The 22,514-nt window shown below is 32.9% G+C and overlaps 2 protein-coding genes across 3 annotated transcripts in view; one reads left to right on the plus strand and one right to left on the minus strand.

Annotated features, from left to right (window-relative positions):
• Positions 1–10,981, plus strand: part of LOC145597406 (ATP-dependent DNA helicase SRS2-like protein At4g25120) — a 33,513-nt gene extending 22,532 nt beyond the window's left edge. The window contains exons 20-30 of one of the 2 annotated variants that reach the window (XM_081653564.1): positions 1,065–1,136; positions 1,244–1,330; positions 1,408–1,464; positions 2,946–3,142; positions 3,384–3,477; positions 4,804–4,854; positions 6,855–6,917; positions 7,061–7,120; positions 8,480–8,542; positions 9,217–9,341; positions 10,589–10,981. In XM_081653564.1, the coding sequence (XP_081509690.1) occupies positions 1,065–1,136; positions 1,244–1,330; positions 1,408–1,464; positions 2,946–3,142; positions 3,384–3,477; positions 4,804–4,854; positions 6,855–6,917; positions 7,061–7,120; positions 8,480–8,542; positions 9,217–9,306 (834 nt within the window). In that variant the 3' untranslated portion in view covers positions 9,307–9,341; positions 10,589–10,981. Of the gene's footprint in view, positions 1–1,064; positions 1,137–1,243; positions 1,331–1,407; positions 1,465–2,945; positions 3,143–3,383; positions 3,478–4,803; positions 4,855–6,854; positions 6,918–7,060; positions 7,121–8,479; positions 8,543–9,216; positions 9,603–10,588 lie in introns of those variants that run through there. The other variant, XM_081653563.1, reaches the window with a different exon arrangement.
• A 521-nt stretch (positions 10,982–11,502) lies between these two features.
• On the minus strand, positions 11,503–21,019 carry LOC145597407 (putative WRKY transcription factor 49). Its single transcript, XM_081653565.1, has 3 exons — positions 20,472–21,019; positions 14,261–14,401; positions 11,503–12,017 (listed from the first exon to the last, which is right to left on the minus strand). The coding sequence occupies exons 1-3, from the start codon at positions 20,831–20,833 to the stop codon at positions 11,564–11,566; spliced, it is 957 nt and encodes a 318-aa protein (XP_081509691.1). The 5' UTR covers positions 20,834–21,019; the 3' UTR covers positions 11,503–11,563.
• Between the last annotated feature and the right edge of the window lie 1,495 nt (positions 21,020–22,514).

A 22,514-nucleotide genomic window follows, 5' to 3' on the forward strand; every position in this document is an offset into this window, starting at 1 on the left:
CCACTTTATAATTTTGACTTGAAAAATGATGCAATTGTTATAATGCGGGATGTAGGCTGTAAGTCCTTAAAGTAGAGTTTTTTGCAAATCACACCAAAATTTCGAGAATTCTGACTGTAGTAGGGGATGCCTTACGAAGTTTGCAGTTGGAAATGGGGGTTTACACCCAATAAGCACTTGGTAGGGATGTTGAAGGAATTGTGTTGATATAAGGCAATAAGCCCTTCTCGATGGTGCCCAACAGCACATCGTTCGACTTTGCATGCTTAGCTTCACATGAGGAGCAAGCCAAGTAAAGAAAAAAAAGCCAAGTATATTAATCAAGTCAAAACCATTATGTGAATAATGAAAAAAGTCAAAGTGTAACACTTATTAAAAGATGGATGAGATATTATTATTTATATTCCCCACAAACTCCACTAACACAATATTTTATTATATTTAATTCAACATACTTTAAATATTTCCCGGTCAAATTGATGCACAACAACCACAGCACATACAAAGCCTTAGTCCCAAGAAAATCCGGTGTACTTAATTGGAAAAAAATTAAAACAAAGGGAGTGCGAAATAAACTGATTCACTAATATTTCAAGAGACGTGTACCTGCAATTATCAAGCCACATAACCTGGTGCTCTCCTTTTTTTGACCATGAGCTCAACAACAGAATAGTGTTCAATTGTAGCCCAAGGAAGTTTTTTCACATATATGTGAAGTGACGAGCTATTAAATTGTAAAATCTTCAATGTTTGTGTTTTGAAAGCCTCATTATCATTAACAAACACAAGTTGACATTTTTTAGATAATGTTATTGCACTGGACTATTTAGAGTATTGATTTATTTTCTACTTGAGTTAGAAATTTGGTTGCTTCAAGCTTAACTATATTAACAACCAGTTTGGCTTGATATTAAGGCTTCCGATCAATAGCTTGGCTCAACTGTTTAATTTAAAGTTTCTGTTAGTTCTTTGTTCTGCAAAATGTATCTTTTTCTTGTATTTTTCCATATAGATATGCTATTTCTTTGGATAAGTCAGTGAATAAATCTTGTTCTGCATTCCAGGCAAATGATTCGGAGATTCCACTACTACATGAGCATAATGGTATTGCTAAGGAACGTGGAAATTCTCTTGAGGTGGGCACCCTTGTACTTCAAAGTTTTTGCAATGCTTATTGTCATGAATCAGTTGAGAACTATAAATTCCTAACTTGTAAGGTTCTGCTTTGATCTGCAAATTGCAGGAAGAACGGCGTCTATTGTATGTGGCTATGACTCGTGCTCGAAAAAAGCTTTTTATGTTGTATGTGACAATGGACTCAAACTGGCAGGTCATTATTTAGAAAAGTGCATTCTCGCTTTGGAGTTTCATACTCCTAGATTTTGACAACATTGAATTTAACTTCAGGTGCTTCATCCTTCTCGTTTCCTTCAAGAGATTCCAACGCATCTACTGGAGGTTCAGGTATATCAGTGTTTATTTCTGTGCTAGAGACAGATATGGAATGTTGTATTAGTTCCTGGTGTTAGCTTTTAAAATATTTAGTACCTCTGGTGGCTTGTGTGTTTGAAGGATGACTATATTACCCATGCTTAGCCATCTAATGTGAGAGTTGTAATAATAAATTAGCAATGATTTCTAATTCCACAGTCTTATACTCTTCTCCCCATTTTTTAGTTTTTTATTTTGTTTTTCATTTGTTGTAATTACTACCCTGTCCATCTGATGTTTCAATTAATCAATTAGCACAGCCCGTACAAAAGTATTATTATGTGAATACCTTCATTTCACAAACTTCCCGTATTATGTTGTCTGTTTTGTCAATGATTTGATGGGGGCTCAGTTGAAGCAGTAACTTAAAAAAAATGCAGGGTATTTTTGGCATGGGTATAAAGGTGCAAACTCATGTGATACACTGATATATCTTAAAAGTTTTTAAACAGTCAAATTAGTCATTTTTATGATAGCAGGAGAGGGAGTCTGTGTTATATAATTGTTTTTCGGTTGTTGATATGATTTTAATATATGGTGTGATGGAAAGTAGAATCAGGAACAGCTTTTCTGCTAAGCTGTAGGAGTTCCTAGTAGTGCCAACCCTTAAGGATGAACTGAGATATTAAGCTATCAATCGGGAGGATTGAAGTACTAAAATTTTGTGTCCAGTCTCAGGCTGTGATGATGTGATGTTATTTATGAAAGTGGCCCATATATCTGCCTGCGAAGCTAGATTGGTAAGGGAGTCAACTTTATGGCTTTTGTTTGTGCAGCAGATTGCCTTTAAAAGTTGTATTACTGGTATCATGTTGGTCTCATGGTGCTTTCTTGTATAAAATCTATAAACTGTGTGCCTTTTCATCTGTGAGCATAGTTATTTGCTGTCCACCTATAGGATTTGGATTCCGCCTAGGAAATTTTTTTATTTTTATTTTCAGTCATCAACATGTGCATCACAAAGGGAAGGGCTTACAACTTCTGTCAGGCAAGGGTCTGTGTTCAATAATTAAACTCTGCTACCTGTAGGAAATCTTCCTTTAATTTTGTCCAAAATATAGTGTTAATTGTGAAGGTCCATACCTATTTTTGAGTATCAAATATTAATAATCTGACATGGGTATTTAAGGTGAAAGGAAGTGTCAGAGCAACTTGGCACACATCCATGGCTGCATGCCATTTGAGAACTAGAATAATTCAAGAACGCAATGTATTATTTAATATAATTTATTAATCAGCTCAACAATGTGACAGCTCTTGGAAAACAGAATAAGAAACAGTAAATAGCTGTTTTAACGAAGGCAAATAGCAATCACCAACAAATACAAAATATATATCTCAGTTCATGTTTAAGCTTATTGAAACTTACTATACTATTGCCGTGTTTCCAGTAACTTTTGCTTTATTGGAGATACAAAACTCAGTAGCTGCATGCAATGTTTCTGTTTTTGCAGGCAGACTTGAATTTATCTGTAAATAAAGAACTATCTGTCAAAATCCAGTCTGAAGCTATCGAGCCATGGGAAGCTGTAATAGGAAATGATTCTCCTAGCTGCAAGATAGACAAAGCATTGGAAGATTTAAGAAATATAGAAGCTTCAGAAGATTTGATAAATACAGAAGCATTCAGTGGAAACTGTTTCTTGAAAAAGTAATTTCCCAATGGCACTTTTATGTTACCTTTTTCTATATTAGACGGTTTCTTATGACAATTCATGTTAGCTGACCCCACGTCATTTTGGGACTAAGGCTTTGTTATTGTTGTTGCTGTTATTGTTGTTGTAGTAGTAATTGTTCATTTTATAATGGTGCATTTGATGGCTTAGGTTATTTTTTTTTTTATTACTGTTGAATTTATCTTCGTAATCTATTCTAATATTACTATTTTACAGGTTCAATGCTGAAGACCGAGCACTGGTTTCACGAATATTTCATCAATGGGCCAAGAAAAAGGCTTTTCAAGATCCTAAGAGGCTACTTGACAAGGTAATGTTTTGAAACAAAGAATGTTACTTTTTGGTCACTAGATATGACATAGATAATTATAGCTCATCAAGGATAACAATCCTTGATACTTTAATAATACACTTGGATGATTCAAGGTCCATGTTGTAATTTGGAACTAACTTGTGGGCGGTCTTCAACCATCAGGTCGTAATGAAAGGATCTGTTATTGTTGTTGCGTTTTTAATTTGTGTAGGTGTTTTTACCTCTATTTTCCCATTTTTTATTACCCATTTATTGAAAATGTTTCCTTCCCAACTTTGCATAAATGCTGGGATTTTGTTTAGGGTTTGTTGTTGTCATAGGATGTGCAATTTGTTGAGCTAGAAACACTTGAAAAAACAGCAAGTACTGGAAAATGGAAAATGTATGCGTCATTGTCCCATTGACAAAATATATTATGTCAGCATCAATTTTGATTAAAAATGCGCTATGTAATTTCATACTGTCTTTGTTATAGTGGTTTGGTGTTGGAAATCACTGTGGGATAAATACTATAGCTTGCCTAGTAAGATGCATTATGTATGTGGATTCAGAAAAAGTTCTCTTGTGTGCACATGACATGCCATGTTGACCTTTGGGATGCAACCTTGCAAATTCATCAACCTGTTGTTATAGTCAATATATCTATTGGTTTTATACGAGATACCAATTTATAGAATACCATTGATAAACTTTGTAAAATGAACATCAACATTTTTTTTGTTGATGAATAATTTTGATGATGAAATTATTACATTTGCACCTTGAAGATATTTGTAGGTTGGGAAAGATAGGCTAATACTAGGGAAAATTCATCCAACACAATGTATAAGCCTTTAATTTTGTACTTTGTACTCCTATGCGTCAAGTTTCTCGTAACTTTTTTTTTGTTTTGTTTTTTTTTTTTTACTTTTTTTTTTTATTTGGACTCTAGTAGATTATGTTGTTTTTATATACGCAGTGATCTTTGTAAATAACCTAGTTCTTGAAAGTTATATATGTCCTCCGTCCTCAAATTAAAGTCCTATTTCACCCAAAACCTTGATCTCTTAATGTCCCATTTCATCTTTTTATTTATTTATTTATTTTTTGTCTTTTGTTTTCATTTTTGACCAACCAAATCCCACTATCTTCTTTTTTCTATACACTTTTAATCAACCATGATCTCCCTTTCTTCTTCACCAAACCCCACTATCTTAAAAAACTTGTGCTACAGACAAACAAGGCTTTTATTTGGGGACAACAGATTACATGTAATTTTTCTTCATTGAAAGTTGCCATGCTAGCCTCAATGTTTATTGACTTAAGGTTTTTCATTGCTTGTAGGTGAACTTTGTTATCAACGAACGTTTGAATATCAAGAAAGGGAATAACAAGGTATGTTGATCTTATAATCCTCTATTTTATTCCATGTAACCTTCCTAAGATTGCCTTACTTTTCTTTTCCTTCAATTAAATTTCTAATCTAGCATTGTGGAGTGGCTTTTTTTGTCTGCATCTAGTTATGGCTGATGAAATTGGAGAATTAGGAAGCACCTATCATTGGGCAGTATAGTTTAATGGCATCCAAGATGGAAAGGGGATTTCACTTTATTGGAGATAGAAACATATGCCAGTGTTTGGTTATAATGTGTATAAACAAATGGAAAATTTGACTTTTGCTACCACTAAAATGCACCACTTTGATTTGCTACCCATCTAAAATTTTATTTTATTTTACTACCACCCAAAATCTAAAAATATAGGTTTTGCAACCACTTAGCTGTTCCGTTTGCGTTTGTGGGGTCCCACTTATTCTCCATTGCTGCTATCACCTTAAGCTCCACCTCACATATGCATTAACCTTCACCACTCCTTCACCACTCCTTCACCCACACAAATCCACCAATAACTCCCCTGCTCCCTGCGCACAGCCACCCCACAAACCAACAGCAGCCTCACGTTGCAGCTCCCCCTACCAACTCCACCTCGCACCAGTCCACGCACCACCTATTCAAACCAAGCAGCATCCTAGCCACCGCAATCAGTGGTGCTGCCCCAATTCCATCCCTGTAGCTCCTGCTCCTCCCGCACATCATCAACAGCAACACAACCCACATCAACCACCTCACCATCTTCTCCCTCAATCTCATTGCTGCCGGAAGCCATTAAACACCAACAACAACCGCCGAACCTCCAACACCAAGGAACCACCTGAGCAACTCGCAATTGCAGCAAGCCTTTAATTTCAGCTCAAAAATCCATTGGGATTTGAAGCAGATACTTCTTGTAATCGAGCAATCGCTCCACTATCATCGAATTATTTCAATTCAAGACCGCGATTTCTTCAATTAATATAATGGTTGAGTTTACTTAGTGCTTGGTGATGATGTTGTCGATCAAGGATAATGATTGGTGTTGATGATTGTGAGGTGGGTGTTGCCAGAGAATGGGTGGTGTTGCCGGATAATGGGTGGAAATTTGGGATGGGGCTGCTTGGAGGAGGTTTATGGAGAGAGAAGAAGAAAATGGAAGAAAGTACATAAGCGGGCCCCACAAACGAAAATAGTAACAGAACTGTTAAGTGGTAGAAAAACCTATATTTCTAGGTTTTGGTTGGTCGTAAAATAAAATAAAGATGGATAGCAAAAATCAAAGTTGTGCATTTTAGTGGTAGCAAAAGTTTAGTATTCAATTATCTTAAGTTTAGTATTCAATTAGGATGTCCTAGCTTTAATTTCTCGTGTGAGATGATTGAAGATTGGCCTTAAGAGCTCTTATAATAATATTTAGGAAAGACACCCACTAGCTTGTGCCAAACAAAACATTTGTTGTGTTTAGATAGCCATTTTTTAATTTATTTTTATATCTTTGTACAAAATCTGTGCTATGACTCATCATTACTCTTCATTGAATAGTTATTGAATCATTATTCTATTAATCTACGCACAGTCATTAGCATACTTGTTTTTTTTTTTTTTTTTTTTTTTTTTTTTTTTTTTTTTTGACCCATTTGCTGATGACAATTGAATTTTGATGCTGCTTTATGTATGTTGAGTGTTAGTGTATGTGGGTGTGCATGGTCATATTACGGTCTCAATTTCACTTATTTATTCTTATATATTTAAGTATCCTTTAAGTCTCTATCCACAATTTCTTGTTACTTCTTGTGCTATTTATCATCTCAAAATTCTTGATCATCAATAGAAATTAATTTAATATATCCCTGTGTGCATTACTTGCCTGGTTTCTTATCTTGAAAAATTTCTGCATTTCTTTGCCCTTTATTTCCATATGACAGCTGCATGCCTTACTTGAATTACATGGGCGTTTGACTATGAATTGATCCACTATTGTTGGCCTTGGGGATCTGACTTTAAGTTTGTCATGTTTTGCAGGATGTTTTGGTTGCATTGAAGTCGTTCCTGAAATGTGAAGAAGCTTTTCAATTTGCTGACTATGTAAGCTCCTCTGTTTCTTTGTAGCTGGGTGGGGTTTGTAGGGGAGTAAGAGGAGAGCTAAGATGTTTTTATTTATAAAGATCCATTTTTTGTTACTTTGTTTTCTTTACACCTTTTTTTCTCTCTACAATGCTTGATACTAGGTTATAAAGTGGGAGCAGATTCCATCTGAGAAACGTGTGCATTTGACAAGGGAAAGACAGGTAGAGCTTTCTTGTTGTACCTTTTCTATGGGAGAACCTTTTCTGCATTTTGATTTAATCAACTGAAGCAATCTTTTGATGCTTTATGATGTGAACTAGGCTTGCTAAACCTAATCATTGAGACCAAGGTTCCGTTATTGTGATAAATTGATCTAAACTGTAGATCACTACTAACCTAGATAAAGAATGACAGTGACTTTAGCGGATTGAACAGTTCACAAAGGAAGATTTTAATCTAGATATTTTTTTGTATCCATCAATTTTATAAGGTTTAGAATGATACTAATTTTGGACTTTTAAAAGAAATTCTGTTAGGAGAAGATCCATTTTGATCTCGCATTGCCTTTCTACAATACATAATCATGCTTCATCTTGGGAATTTTAAGTCAAAGGGGGTGATCTTTGTTAATGAAATTTTCACTTAAGGAATGCTTTGCAATGAAAATTATGTGAATTGACTAATCAATTATGGGTGATTCATAAACTCTATTTTCTTTTAAATCTTTCTGAATATCATATTTCTTGTAGCTTGCTGAATCCTAATTTTATTAATGTCTAGCTTGAGTTCCAAAAAATTGGTTTTTTGGCATGTTTGGCAAAAACTTATTGCAAAAAGGAGCTGAACCAATGTTCTCTGTTCTTAATGGTTTCGTGTGTAGATCTTACTATTTTTAAGCATGTTGGTTTAGATGTGTTGGTGGTTAAGAGGAAAGTCGTAGCTAGTATGCATGGGGTCGCTTGGTGTTTAGATGGCAATATAAAACAATTCTTTTGAACTCGAAGGAGTATTAGCCAATGTAGGGTTCCTCCGGGTCTCCTTCACACACCAACTTTTCATTGGATAAAGTATATACTAGTAAGACAGATAGAACAAGATGGCTAAACACTTTCCGGGGCAAACGGTAAGTCGGTAATCCTTATTTTAAGCAGGAATAGGACCTGAGCCAGATTGCTTTTCTTGCAGTAGTTGTGAAATTTCAATTATTCATTTTCGTATCACTTTGCTTTATTTCTCCTTTGTCTGCTGCCTGCCAACTTGCTGAAGAGGGGGGGGGGGGGGGGGGTTCATAGCCATAGGCATTGCAAAGCCTGTGTGATTTTTTCTTGCAGTTGCTTCTTTAGTTTTAGACCATCGTCTACTTTTGTTTTAGACTTAGCACGGAGAGGAATTGAGGATTACATGCTCCATCTGCTCCCCTTGCTTCACTAGCCCTTGATCTTTTGTCATCTTGTTTGGATATCTGAATACCAGTGAGATATCTGGTTCTCTTGGGTTTTGTTGTATTAATTGTGCTTAGTTCTGCATCTTTTATTTTATTATTCCATCCTTTTCGTTGATTTTGTCCATTTTTTAAACAGGAACATTTCCAGAAACAGCGGATGGAGACTGCAATGGGTTCATCATCCCCAACTTCTAAGCAGGTAGAAAATTATTGTGTTGACGCACAAGTTAGCTGTATAATGACATATACACCCTTTAATATATTTAGAACTTTCCTCCCACATTTTTACTAGGGGCTGAAGTGTGAACCAAATAACTTCTCTACTATAGTTGGATAAAAATATGGCTTTGATTTGTCATGTGAACTGATGGGTATCATAGTAAAGATGTATTCTGCTATTTTGGTCCCCCACCTTCTGATTGTTTTTGTTCTCAGTAGTCAGTAGCATACTTGATGCAATTCCAGCTTTGAACTAGACATATATTGTTGTATAAATGTTGGATACGTAATTACTGTGCCAAGGGTAGTGCTTCTACTTTGGCAAAGAACACGTCCTAAGCTTTGCCTAAGGCTGGAGAGTGGAGACATGCCCCTTTCAGTAATGGATTGATTTTATTGGTCATGCAAGAATTTAAGCTGCTTGAATACATGATACCATTAACGTTATATTAAGGGAGACAAATGACATGGCTCACTTACCTTCTCATACCAGAAGTAATTTGTACCCTGCAAGTGCATCTTTGTTGATCCTAAACACTATTCTTGTACTTGTATGTTGTTTACTATGTCTCTATTCTTTCTAATTTTAGATTTGTTAGATTATCTGTTTCCTTGATTCTAAAATATTAATCATTTACTATAAACATGTACCAGATTGGTTATCTGCGTAGCTTGGGCTGCACAATCGTCCCTGAATCGAAGCTGCATGCTTCACGGTTAATAGAACAATACAAAACTCTTTAGGGACTATGAAAATTCGCTCACTTATTTATTTACAGGTAAAAGTCCTAATCTTTGCAGAATGTACGTTGATTTTTTTTTTTTTTTAATTAAATTGTATTCTTTTACTGCTAGGAATTTTAGCAAGAATTTCTTGTAATCTTTGATAATCTATTTTTGGTGTGAATTTGTATGGATAGCCAATTCATTCATGCTTGTTTCTCAAAAGTATCTTTTTGACTGGGAACTTTTCTGAACATAAATTTTGATGTTCTAATCTGTATATGGTCAAAATATACTAACGCAGTATTCAAACTCTATGTACTTTAGCAAATTCCATAATTATGTGGTTTTAAGTATGATTATCTATCTCCTGGCATCTGATTAACTATCACGTCGAGCTCATAAAAGGAGCTTCTTGCTTCTGAGATGTTGAACTTCCTGTAATTATTTGATGTCATAGTATCCTGCATCAAGGCTATCTATGACTATGAGGCTATAATTCTGTTCATAGCTTTCTCAGTCTCCTTTGTAGAAATTCTTAGTCCTCTAGTATTGTGAGACATTAATGACTAGTAAAGCCTAGTCGGTCTAAATTGTGCTTATTTGGTACTCATGTAAGCGTCAAAAATATGTGTATTGGCTCCAAACAAAGTTCAACTGTATTGGGGCTGTAATTATTTTTGGTACCCATGTCTGTGATCTTAGGAAAGCTTGAATAAATTGGGATTGACATTTTTGTTAGGGTTTTAAATGCTCATTTATGTCAGTACTCGTAACAAAGAACATGTATTTTTTCCTTCTAATGTACCAATGACGAAGTTTAAGCCACTACTTGGGAGTGGGCAAACAAATCACTACCAAGTAATGCTAGCTCGATCCAACCCCGCACGAAAGAAATGCAGGTTTGGGCAAAGCTAAGAACACTTTTTTATTTCAAAACCCGAGTTTCTCCCAAAAAGCTTGATTTGACCTCGATATTATTTTGTTGGTTTGCACACAAGATTTTATGCATAGGACTGACCTGATTTTTATCACCTCGGTTACCAAGATTGAAATCTATACTAAATATGGAGTAAAAGAGAATACTACGTTTGGGGTTTGGGATATAAGGGTAGTTGAACAGTAGAAAGTTTTTTGCAAAATATCAAGTATGTTTTTTTTTTTTATTATTATTTTTTTTTAATTTTTTTTTTCCCTATTGTTTCTCTTATGGAAAGAAAAGAGATTAGTCTCTAAAGCTTTCCTCCTTATCTTATTCGAAACTTGAGCAAAGGAATGACTTGAGTTATATGTTGGTTCGTAGATGACTTGGCAAATAAGGAAAAGACCACTCAGAAATATACAAGACAATGGATACCAATGATCTAAAGGTCTTGTCGATGACTATAATTATGGTGAGTTCAGCTTAGAGATGATCATTAATGACCGGCCTGAAAAATGTAATGTGCGGGTCTAAAAATACATTTTTAGTTAAATAATTTGAGTTGAAAAACCTGCTTTGGCTTAAGAAGTCTAACACGATAAGTTTGACAGTTTTTTTGCGGTTTTGGATATAATATTTATAATTTTGATCAGTTCAACTAAGTTGAGATGCGACAAGAAGATCCACGTGAAGGTTCTTGAAGGGAGAATAGAAGTGAGGTTCTTGTGAGTGAAAAAATCAAACAGTGATTAGATTGAAGTGGAATCTGTAGGTTTCATCGAGGATGATCCCATGGTTTTTTTTTTTTTTTTTTTTTTTTTTTTTTTTTTTTTTTTTGTTGACAAAGGATCCCATTGTTCTTGAAATAAATTGATCGCACTTTAATCTAACATTCACTACCTTTAATTTTTTTTTTATCCAATTGGTAGATCGCACATGTCAAAGATGAAGAATAAGAAAGATAAGAACCGCTTAAAGTACGTAGTATTGTTTTTGCCGGTCCAAGATGTGCAAACGAGCTAGCCTCGATCACTGTAAATCATGTATCCACGAAGGAAATGATCAAACCCCCTATGTGTATTTGTTAGCAGGTCATGAATGTTGTACCTCACTCCTTGGTTAAGTACATGTATATGGTGATTAAGAGAAGAAAGCTTAACACCCCATAAGTGTAATTAGATTTCTCCCTTGTCCCAAAAAAAAAAAAAAAAAAATTAGATGTGTATGACAACCCTTTTATAATTTAGTACTTTTTTTTTTTTTTTAAATAAAGTATGCAATTTTCTTGACTTGTAAAAAGAGGAATGTTAAACCACAAATATCTTATTAAACGCAAAACTATGAATGACAAAGTCCCTAAAGCAATGGAAAATAAGGAGGTGAGGTTAGAGAAGCGGATGAGGCTACGACCGAAGGATAGAAACTAGAACAAGAAGAAGGAATATCAAACATGCTTCCGTTGGACGGGTTCCGTACTTGTAGAGGCACCACATCTTCAAGCAAACCTTGAGATCGCCCGATTGTGTGTTGAGAATGACTTTTAGAACTTTGATATGGATTCTTTGTTTCTCCATTTGCTTCATGCACAACTTGTTCATTTTTTATGTCTTGTTGATGAACATCTAACAATGTTTTCTTAGCCTTCTTTAAAGGAGGATATGCTTGTTCAATTTGAGTATTGCTAAAGTAAGGGTATGCAAAATGAAGGTGAAGACCTTCGTATGTAATAATAAGTGTGTCTGCCTCATCTGTAGACTTCTCTACTTGCTTCTTTGCCCCACATCTTGGATTTGTGCACTTGTAGTAGCTTCTGCATTTTAAACAAAACCATACATCAAACACTAACACTTGTTAATAAATTTTGGACCTTAGCTTAACACAAAAAGTTTTAGACAACTAAAGCGCTATGTCATAGAATTAGATTGTCAACTTGATTGTAATTCAACTAAGATGTTGAGTTCGTCAAAAATTTTGATTGTGGTTGTGAATTAGGTTAAAACAACCACCTTTTATGGGAGTTAGTGTTCATATATGTAAAGGAAAAATAATTACAAAATAATTTATTTGTTCTTATTTCTCTGTTACACCCTTTCAATATGTACATGATCTTGAATAGAATGTCAAAGAAGCGGCACAAGAGTATTCATCAAAGCAAATTGGATGAAAACTTTCTTTGCTAATGTATATTTATAAATGATTATTGAAAAAGAAAAATAAAGTGTATGTAAATATGTAATAATCTGAGGTATCACTTGAACTCAAAACTGAATAGTAATTTAAAATGTAAAAAACTATCACATGGATTTAGAGGTTGCCAATAGGCTTTAGACAAAGGCAATCTCTACATTTACAAATTGATGTGTTGTTGGTAATCTTGGAATTAAAATTTTGCTTATTTGGAACTCAACTAATTAAACCATTACACTTATTTAATTAGTGGTAATAGTTAGAGTTTAGAGGTTGTTGTTATTCACTTATACCAATAATAATACATACACTATATAGTACCATTAAGAATCATCAATTTTGTCCAATTTAGACCCAATCCATTATTACAAAATAGTATGGTTGGTAGTAAACCTAATCCATCCATTTGAACAGGTTAAACCAATCCTCTGGCATATAGCTTTATGATCAACCACAATGAAAGCACAAAAAGGTGAGGAATTTCAAATCTGAACAGCTTATTATTCAGTCGACTTCCAGTAGTGTTTTACTAACGCATAAAAGGACAACAACAATATTGAAATAACCTTCTTTATGACAATTAATATAGCTTCTTAGCTTGGACTTCCTCCTTCCCCACTTCTACATTATTTCTTTGATGGTTTCTTGTGAACTTATATAACTTGATGTACATAACACTTCGTGTCCTAAGTCTATCCATGCACCATATATTAATAAGTTTGTTCATCTTTCATTTAACATGGATGAGGGTCCCATTTGCCTGTTGGCAAAGAGTGTTAAATTTCAAAGAAAATTGGAAAAAAAGTTTCTTCATTCCCTTAATAAGACGGAGATTTATATTACTACAATTTGTATAGATCGAGTTTCGAGTGAAGAATGAAAACGTGGCTTCCTTAAACGTAGTTTATATTATTTGACACTTTTTTGTAATAAATGTGGAATAGTTCATAATATGTATTTGGTGTATTCCATTTATTTATTAGAGTTTGCTCCTAAGAGGAAACAATTGGGAAAATGAGAAATATATCTCGCATCAGTTCTCATTTATAATAAAATTAACTTAATATCTCTTTTTTAGGGCGTAATTTTTTACTTCCCAAACAAATATCAAATGCACAATATTTTTATTCATTTAACCCAACTTCCTAACAAAATGCTGATCAAAATAAAGGCTTAGATAAGATGGAAGTAGTAGTTATACCACATATCTGAAGTATTTATTATAATGAATTCAAACGTTTAAGGGAAGGAAAACTTTCATGGACCAATACAATAGTGGACAAGTGATTTGGGGAGAATAGTCTAGGGACAAAGTGATGGGCCAACGAGGAACGAATGTACCTAAAGAGCACATGATATGAGTAGGTGGTGCTAACGAGCAACATAAAATTATTTTTGGGAGTGAGTTGGGCAAACAAATAACGGTGGCCGTAATGTTAGATGAGCAATAAGAGCACTCTAGTTGTATACATCGTTGTTAATTATTAACAAGCAAGTAGCCCGGGCGTTGCCTCGAATTAATACTTCTATAGCTGTGCAACTGCTAAATTTTAAAAGCATCTGATAGTTTGTATGTAGTATGTGTCTTCAATACTTTGTAGTGAGTATAATATTATTTATTGTGCAATGTTAAAGCATAATCTTGGTAAGGGTGAGAATGAAACTGTGTCTCACCCCTCATACAGACGAGGAAGGAGGGCTTTCAATTGTAAATAATTTAATTAATCTAGCTGACTTTCGATCCATATGTAACTTGAAATAAACATATGGAATAAAAAGGCTTAGATAGACACGTACATAGTAGTAGTAAAAAAAAAAAAAAAAAATTAAAATCATGGAGTTGTAGATTGATTAAGTGTAACATACCTCGGATTAGGGCTGTTTTTAATAAATTTTTGCCCATACTTTCTCCATTTGTAACCATCATCAGCCATTCCAGAGCTAGTGCTTTTGATCTTTAAGGTATATTTATTCTCAGTTTTGCTCAACTCTTTCTCTAATACAATACTGTACAAAAATTTATTAGACATTATCATGTTAATTATTGCCAACACAAAAGTTTTAAGACTTTATAGAGCTATACATAATATAATGAAAAATTTGTGAGGAAGGTCCTTTTAAGTAGACCTTTTTGTGACAAAGGCCCTTTTACAAAAAAGGTGGCACAATCCTTATATCATGTTTAGGTTGTGAGGAGGGTCCTTTGACCATTTTCCGACGTTGACTTTTTTTAGCTTTTTTTATTTTTCGGCTAAAAAAAGTCACATCTAAGTTCCTTTTTTTCTCCCTCCTCTTTTCCCTCGTTTTCCCCCTTATTTAACCCTAATTTCTGAAAACAATTAACACCAAAACTTCAATTGTAATCCCATAGATTAAAATTGAAGGCTATTCAAAGTGATTTAAGGCTAATCTTCCCGGACCTCCCCACAATGAGAGAAAACAGGGGAAAAAAGGAACTTAATAAGTCACGTGCTTTACATGTGGCTTTTTTTGGCCGGAAAATAAAAAAGTCAACGCCGGAAAATGGTCAAAGAGGACCTTTTGTGCCACTTTTTTTTATTTTTTATTTTTTATAAAAGGACCTTTGTCACAAAAAGGTCAACTTAAAAGGACCTTCCTCACAAATTTTCCTAATATAATTTGTAAAAATTAGTACAACATACATAATGAATTGAAGTTGCTAATTAAAAAAATACATTGGTTAATATTTCACCCTTTAAATATTAAAGAAAATATTAAATTCAAATATTGATTTAAGGATTATGAATTTCATTTCGTGGATGATCAAATAGTTTAATTGAATATAATTTTAAGTAAGTGCTCAAGAACTGAAATCAGATTTCGTCTTTATTATTTGCCTTAAAATATATATATCAAAATTCACCTTGATATACTTCATATTTATGAACAAATTTGTTGCTAGTGGAGTAGTGGTGATATCCTCTTGATCACGCAATGTTAATGTAGGGTAGTCACGATAATATTTGCTGTTAGGTCCTCGTCACACTTAAGAAGAAAAAGGGGAAAGATTTTTCTATCGTTATTGTCTTGAATACAATGTTTTACGGAGTAATGGTTAATTTTTTCAGAGTGTAATAAGCTTTTTGGTCCTACCATGTTAATTTATATGAATGGTTAGAAAATAGAACAAACTTATTGTGGCATATTTAATTCTTCACGAGTCAACTTTTTCATTCATTTAGCTCTTCCCCAAAATAACCACCTAATTGGAAGTTGACATAGTATGCATATTGATACTCTTCCTTACATTGGTCAACGATGTTTTTTAGTTTTTATTTTATTTTATTTAAGAATATCTTTACACATACTCGAATTAGTTATCTTTACGTATCTTGTTGCTTACTTGGTACAATATATAATTACATTGAACTTTCATATGATTGTCGGGAAATCACTCTGATTTTTATTATTTTATTTATATGATTGAGAACATTTATATTGATTATGACGACAACAAGACATGTATGTTTTGTAAACAGAATAATTTGTAAATAATAATTACATACCTTTATATTATTGTAAAAAAATAACTCGTCTATGAATGAATGATGAGAATCGATCCCAGAATCATCCAGAACAGGGAGGGAAGCTCTAACCACTTATGTTATCCCTCACTCTCACACCCGTCATATTTATTTGCTTTTAATGTTTTATTCAAATCACGTCACATAGGTAGTGAATAAAGGTTATTAATTAAGGAACCTTAAACAACAGCAATAAGATTTGTGGCTTGGTAAACCTAACAGATTCGAGAACATGTGTTGACTTTTTACTCTCTTTATTACTCCGTACAAGAAGTTCCTATTGATTTTACAATTGTAATCAATAACAGCAGTAAATATTGAATTTAGTAATGAATTAAATGTAGCTATATCTTGTAAAAATTTAGTGCTACTTCATCTGTATTTTGGTACTCCGAATGATATTTTTTTTGGTGGGCCTAACAGAGTTCAAAGGCAGCTCTTTTGTAATTTTAAAAATATATTTTGCTACAGAGTAACAGAGTGGTACTAGTACTTATAACTTTGTTTCTATAACTTGTTTACACTTATCCATACATGCTAATGTAAAATTTTTACTATTAATATCTTTAATTTGTATTATCTAAATTCATTATCTTTTCAACCTAATTTCAGTTTAAATATATTTCATCTGTTCCTGAAATTTCGACTCACTTTGTATTTATGCTGTCTCCAACGAACATTCTTTGACCATGAATATCTCTGGTTATGTTTAAGTAAAAATTATAAAAAGTAAATATTTTGAAAATTTATAATAAGAGGAATCTAATAAGATCTCACATGCTAATTTATTTCTATTGTATAAATCATAAAATATGGTCAATTTTTTCTTATTTTAACAAACATATTAGTGAGTCGAACTTGTATTATTTTATATTATCTATTTACTTTCTTTTTTATAAATTTTTTTTTATAGTAAAGTGGTCAGTTTATTTCTCAATAATCCATTACATGATGCACATTATGTTATATTATACTTTGTACACATGTACAATAAGATTATCAATATTTCTAAACAATTTTTTATTTTTTTTTCTTATTGGAAAAAGTCATAACTCAACGAATTAAAAAAAAAAAAAAAAGGAGGTTGTAAAATAGAAAATAATAATCCTCGTATAATAGGTGAAAAAGTGATGTGTATTTCTACTTATTTTTCATTTTCAATGTTAATACATACTTTGTAGTTAAGTGGTAATCAAATATTTTTATTGCAGATTCAACTTCTAATTATAGAGATTGACCGAAATTGGTCAAAGAATGAATGTCGATTGTGAATTTCAGCGTTTTTGACAAGTTGACAACAATTTTGTTTTTAGGCCTACGTACATGTGTTGACTTATAAAGCTTTTATTCTCTCTGTCCTATTCCTGATTTGTTGGTTAATCCGTACAGTTTCAATATTTGTTTAGGAAATGTTTTGTTCCTACTTTAATTACCTCAAATGTGAGCAATTTTTTACTTATTGAACAAACCCTACTACCTCTATCTTATTGTTTTATAACAATACTAGTTTTGAGGCCCGCTGTTTATTGAATTTTAAGATAAAGTTTTGATCTATATGCCAACTTTTAAAATATATCATTGATACAAAATTAGTTAGGAATTAATGTGCTTTTTGTGATGATTTGCTATCTAGTAGGCATTAAATGACTAATAATAATGTTGGCGGAAATGTTCGATTTAATTTAATATATTAAGAAAATAAAATTAGCAAAAAATAAATTAAATAAAATAAATGTTCAAAGGCCGTTGGGTTGATTCGAACCTAAAATTTTGGGCAAGGGTTGAATATTTCTTGACTCGTAACCCGAGATTACTCATGACTCATGACTTGACCCTGATTAATAAGTCTACATAGTAATAAAATTTTATTGGATTGTGAAGTATATTATTTTAACCGATTAGCTAGTATATATTACAAATGGATGTTTTACGTTTTAAACTACTTCCTTCACTCAAATAAATATCATGATATAAAAAATAAATTTTTATGATAATTTTTGTGAGTTATAATCTAATAATTTTGTTAATTTTGTTGAATAAAATTATAATTCAATTTGTACATCTAATTTATTGGAATTTTATTGAAAATAAAACTCTAAACTAATAATTTTATCCTAAATTCTATCTAAATAAAATTCTAAACTAACTTTTTTTTTTTTTTTTTTTTTTTTTTTATCTTAGGAAGTCTATTTAAATTTATCCAACGTGTTGCAACACTTGGCAAAAAGTTGGAATGCCAAGTGTCGCTGCCTCGTGACCTGGCTAAAAGTTTAGCTTTATATATTAGTTATATGATATACTATGGAGTAATTGTTATGTTATTGCTTAAAATTAGGAATTCATGAGGGTAATGTATGAGTGGTAATGACACCCGTAAAATAAAATAGTAGTGTATTCCCCTAAAAGTGAAAGTGACGTACTTATAAAAATCCAATTATGGGAATTGATACACATTTATTTTTAAATAGTATGAGAAGCACACTTAATAAAACAAATGGGTATGTGTCATAGATGTCCTTATTATAAACTTCCACTTTCATACATTTGTAGTTTGTGTATCTATACTTTGTGAGGAGAGAGGACATTTTAAGCAAAACAAAACAAAGCATAAGTGTATTTGCAACACATTTGGAGAAAGAAATTAAAGAAAATAAATGTAAATTGAAACCGATTAAATACCAAAAGTTGTGGACCTATTTTTAAATTGTGTGTTGCATTGTGTTGTTCAATAAACTGTGGTCCAATCAATATAATAAATACTGCATATATATATAAAATTGACAAAATTTGTTATTAATTAGATCACTATAACAAATTCTACAAAACGTTTTCTTTTAAAAATGTAGGGTAAACCACAACCATAGGGTTAATGGCACTATATTTGATAGTAGTTGGGAGCTGACTAATAAAAGGCCGTTGGAAATAAAAAAAATTCATAGACATACAAAGTATATATTACCCTCCCCTTTTTGTTAATTTCTTCTAACTTTTCGTTTGGATTTAGAAATTATGAGTAATTGTGGACCTACAGAAATACAAAGTATACATGCATTATTTGATTGTCAAAAAAAAAAAAAAAAAAAACATGCATTAGAAAAACTGACTACAGAAATGTGTTTTAACTAAAATGAAATGTATTAGAGTAATTAGCTATAATTGCAGTTGTAAAATTCTGTAGCACAAGTACATTGGTACCAAGCTCTTTAAAGGGTTGTATATACCTTTCTCTCTCCCAAAAAAAAAAAAAAAAAAAAGAAAAAAAAAAGAAAAAAAAAAAAAAGAGGGCTTAGTGTTTCTCCTTATAGATACACACAATTGTGGGCCAGAGAATTTGAAAAGTCGTTGCCACATACGGAGTATTATGTTTAATAATGGAAGATAGAGTGCTAACGAAAATTGTGACATTTGATCGTATCAACGGTCTTTCTAAAATGTCTTTACATGGAGAGCCGTCCAAGATAAACCTAGGAAATCTGATTTAGTTGTTGCCAGAATAGCACTAAACTAGCTCTTCGATACCTCTCACTTTGGAGAGAGACACTTGGAGAATGATCCTCCAATAAACCTATGCCTTTATGCTGCAATGACAGATGACCATGACCACCACCACGACCAACAATCATGATTGTGATATCCAAAGAGTCTATTCCCTAATTTTTTTCCCATATCCAAATAATGGATCTCAAAATCCTACATACTTAACTCCAATCAACTATGCTTTCGCAATGTGGAATCCCCAAGACCACAAGCGCGACCATGACACTTGCACTAGCCTTATCTATCATACTTGCGATCTCTAGTCCATATTTAGATTAATTACTATATAGCACGGGCAATCTTTGTTGGTGACATGGTTATTCAATCGTCGTGGTTGAGCTCTTAGTTAGTGCGCACAAGGTGAGATGTGGCTAGGAAAAATGGCTGCCTAGTGGTGGCTTGGCTAATTACGGTCTCTAGGCTAGTTGTTTGATTCGAATTTCCAAGGACCTAAGAGGTTAACAAGGTTGTTAGTTGATAATTAGCGGTTGTTGATAATTTTAATATTATTTTTAGGTTATAAGGAAGGTGTACCAAATGTTGTCATATTTTTTTTTTTGTTTTTTTTTTATTTTTTTGAAACCTAATGTCGTCATTACTTTGTAGTTTTTAGTTATATATATAAAAATGTTGAAAAACATAAATTTTAAAGTCAACAATGAAGTACTCCGTATATCTTCTTTTTTTTTCTTCTTACGTACCCCCTTTCCCATGATTAGTCTCCTATTCAAACAAAATCCATTGAAAATAAACCTTTGCTAAACTTATATTAACATCTTTTGTTTGAAATGGCTTTAAGTAATAATATTGTTAGAGATATGATATCGAAAAATATATGTGTGATATATTTTGTGTAAATATCATTAAAAGAATAAATATTTAGGTTAATTTTATATTAATATATTATTTAGACATGTATTTTCCGTTTTTTTTAAATCTCAAACAAATATAGCAATAAACAAACAAAAATAGTTCGATCAAGCAGAAAATCGAACCTGGAATGTGAGAGATGGTTACGAAGCGAAGTAGCCGTGGTAATAGAAAGAGCTTTCTCAATATCAACAAGTGTAGGCCCGGAGTAAACTTTAGAGACTTGATGTTGGTACACCGGAACTTGCTCACTATTATGATTACTTTGATCAGACGACGACGTTGACGATGACGACGACGAAGAGTTAACGAATACTGGCTCATCTGTTGACGGACTTACGGCGGTGTTATCCAACGCTAGCGGTGGAGCAGGCAACCAGTTGCTGGTGGTGGAGGTTGGTTGGTCGGCGTGTTTTAAAACATCTTTAAGTAAATCAATATCTTCCCACTTGTGATTAGGCCAAGTTATGCAACCCTTATTATCCATTCTAAATATGTATTATCAAATATATGAAGAAGTTGAGTAGTTGATGAATGAATTTTGGTAATAAGTTTTCACGTGGACATGAAATATAATATGTGTAGCTGTATAATTGAAGAGTAATAAGGGAAATAGAGAGGAGTTAGTAGGAGAATTAATAAGGGTACTGAAAGCTAGAGAGATACATATAAGATCCGAATTGTGAAGTTCGTGGAGTAGATAAATGTGTTATTCAACTAGCTAGCATATAATATATAGTGTTCATGGCATTAAAACAAGGTTTTATTTCTATTACTATTCATCAATAATTAATGTATCCGGCCATTTGGTAGTAGTTAGCATTATTATTAATTAGTGCCGTAGTCAGAATTTTTTAAATGGTGTAATAGTCAACTTTTTTATTACAAGATTAAAATTGAGAAAACATAAAACAGTCAACATTGTTAGTTGGTACTTGTTACATACTAAGCTCAAATTTTTGTGTAGCTTTCTATTTTTGTCTCAAACTATAGACATCTAAAAATGTCTCCTCAAAACCAAACTGGTGATAAACAACTTTTCACCGCCATTATTGGTCGAGTCGAGTATTTTACTTTTGGATTACTTAAATTCATATTCAATTCAATATATTTCATAAACCAACCCAATTCTTAACTCATTTCCCTGAATCATAACTCATTTTCCACTTTTCATGTCCACGTCACAGGATCGAAATAAATTGATTTTGTGGCCCTATAATTTTGATCCAAATATTATTTGGTTGGATAGGACTTGAAATAAATTTTCCAACGGTATATCATAAGCCCAATTCTTATTTAAAACGAAGAAGATATGAGCAAAACACTAAACTTGGCCGGAAACCAATACCCTTTCACTATAATGGCCATGCATATATTAGAATATACAAATGATTTTGACCTGATTCTAATTAGGTTGGAAAATAAACTTAATAAGCTTTCCAACAACATATTATATGTGTTATTTTGAGTTGCGGATAAAAAGTTATCATAGTTTTACAAACACGTAAAACTGGAATTTACCACATCATGGCAAAAGTGCTGCACCGTGGCAGGTTGTGACATGTCACGGCTTTGTGTACCGTGTCACGGTATTTTGCACCGTGACACGGTAAATATTAGGTTTAGATGTTTCGCGGTGCTTCATTTTAGGGTTACCATGACACGGTAATTTTTAGGTTTAAATGTTCCGTGGCGCTTCAGTTCTAGGGTTTCGTACCTCACCCCTCTTATTTTCTCTATAAAGAAGGGGCTGATTTCCGCTATTTTGGGGCACCTAAAATCATTCTCTTTTTCCCTACACCAACAATTAGAGGAAGAGGAAGAGGAGAGATGGTTCCACTTTATAAGGTAGATGAGTTACTCTTAATATTGCCAATTGATTTTAATATAGAATCTCCTTTGACCTTGTTTATGGACCAAACTCTCCTCTTTCATGTTCGGGTTGTCCAGATTTTTTCATATTATCTCAAAATTAACATGATATCAGAGCATAGGTTTGTTGGGCTGATCATAGCTGGGCATTTGTCAAGCAAGCCACCTGTTAAGGGACCTCTATTGGATGTTAATTCCCAATGAGGATTATATTGTACCTTCTAGTGTGCTCTAATTCTAAGGACACTCACAAGTGAGGAGGAGTGCTGAAATTCATTGCATCTCACTTGTAAGTG

Source organism: Chenopodium album, chromosome 20, assembly GCF_948465745.1.
Source record: "Chenopodium album chromosome 20, dcCheAlbu1.1, whole genome shotgun sequence".
In the NCBI taxonomy this organism is placed as follows: domain Eukaryota; kingdom Viridiplantae; phylum Streptophyta; class Magnoliopsida; order Caryophyllales; family Amaranthaceae; genus Chenopodium; species Chenopodium album.

Bases quoted from the DNA above. Each gene is read 5' to 3' on its own strand.
- LOC145597407 (XM_081653565.1), bottom strand. From the start codon at position 20,833: ATGGATAATAAGGGTTGCATAACTTGGCCTAATCACAAGTGGGAAGAT. The intron at 14,402-20,471 runs GTTCGATTTTCT...ATTTTTGTACAG, and splicing joins AACCATCTCTCACATTCCAG to TATTGTATTAGAGAAAGAGT. The intron at 12,018-14,260 runs GTATGTTACACT...TTTAAAATGCAG, and splicing joins AAAAACAGCCCTAATCCGAG to AAGCTACTACAAGTGCACAA.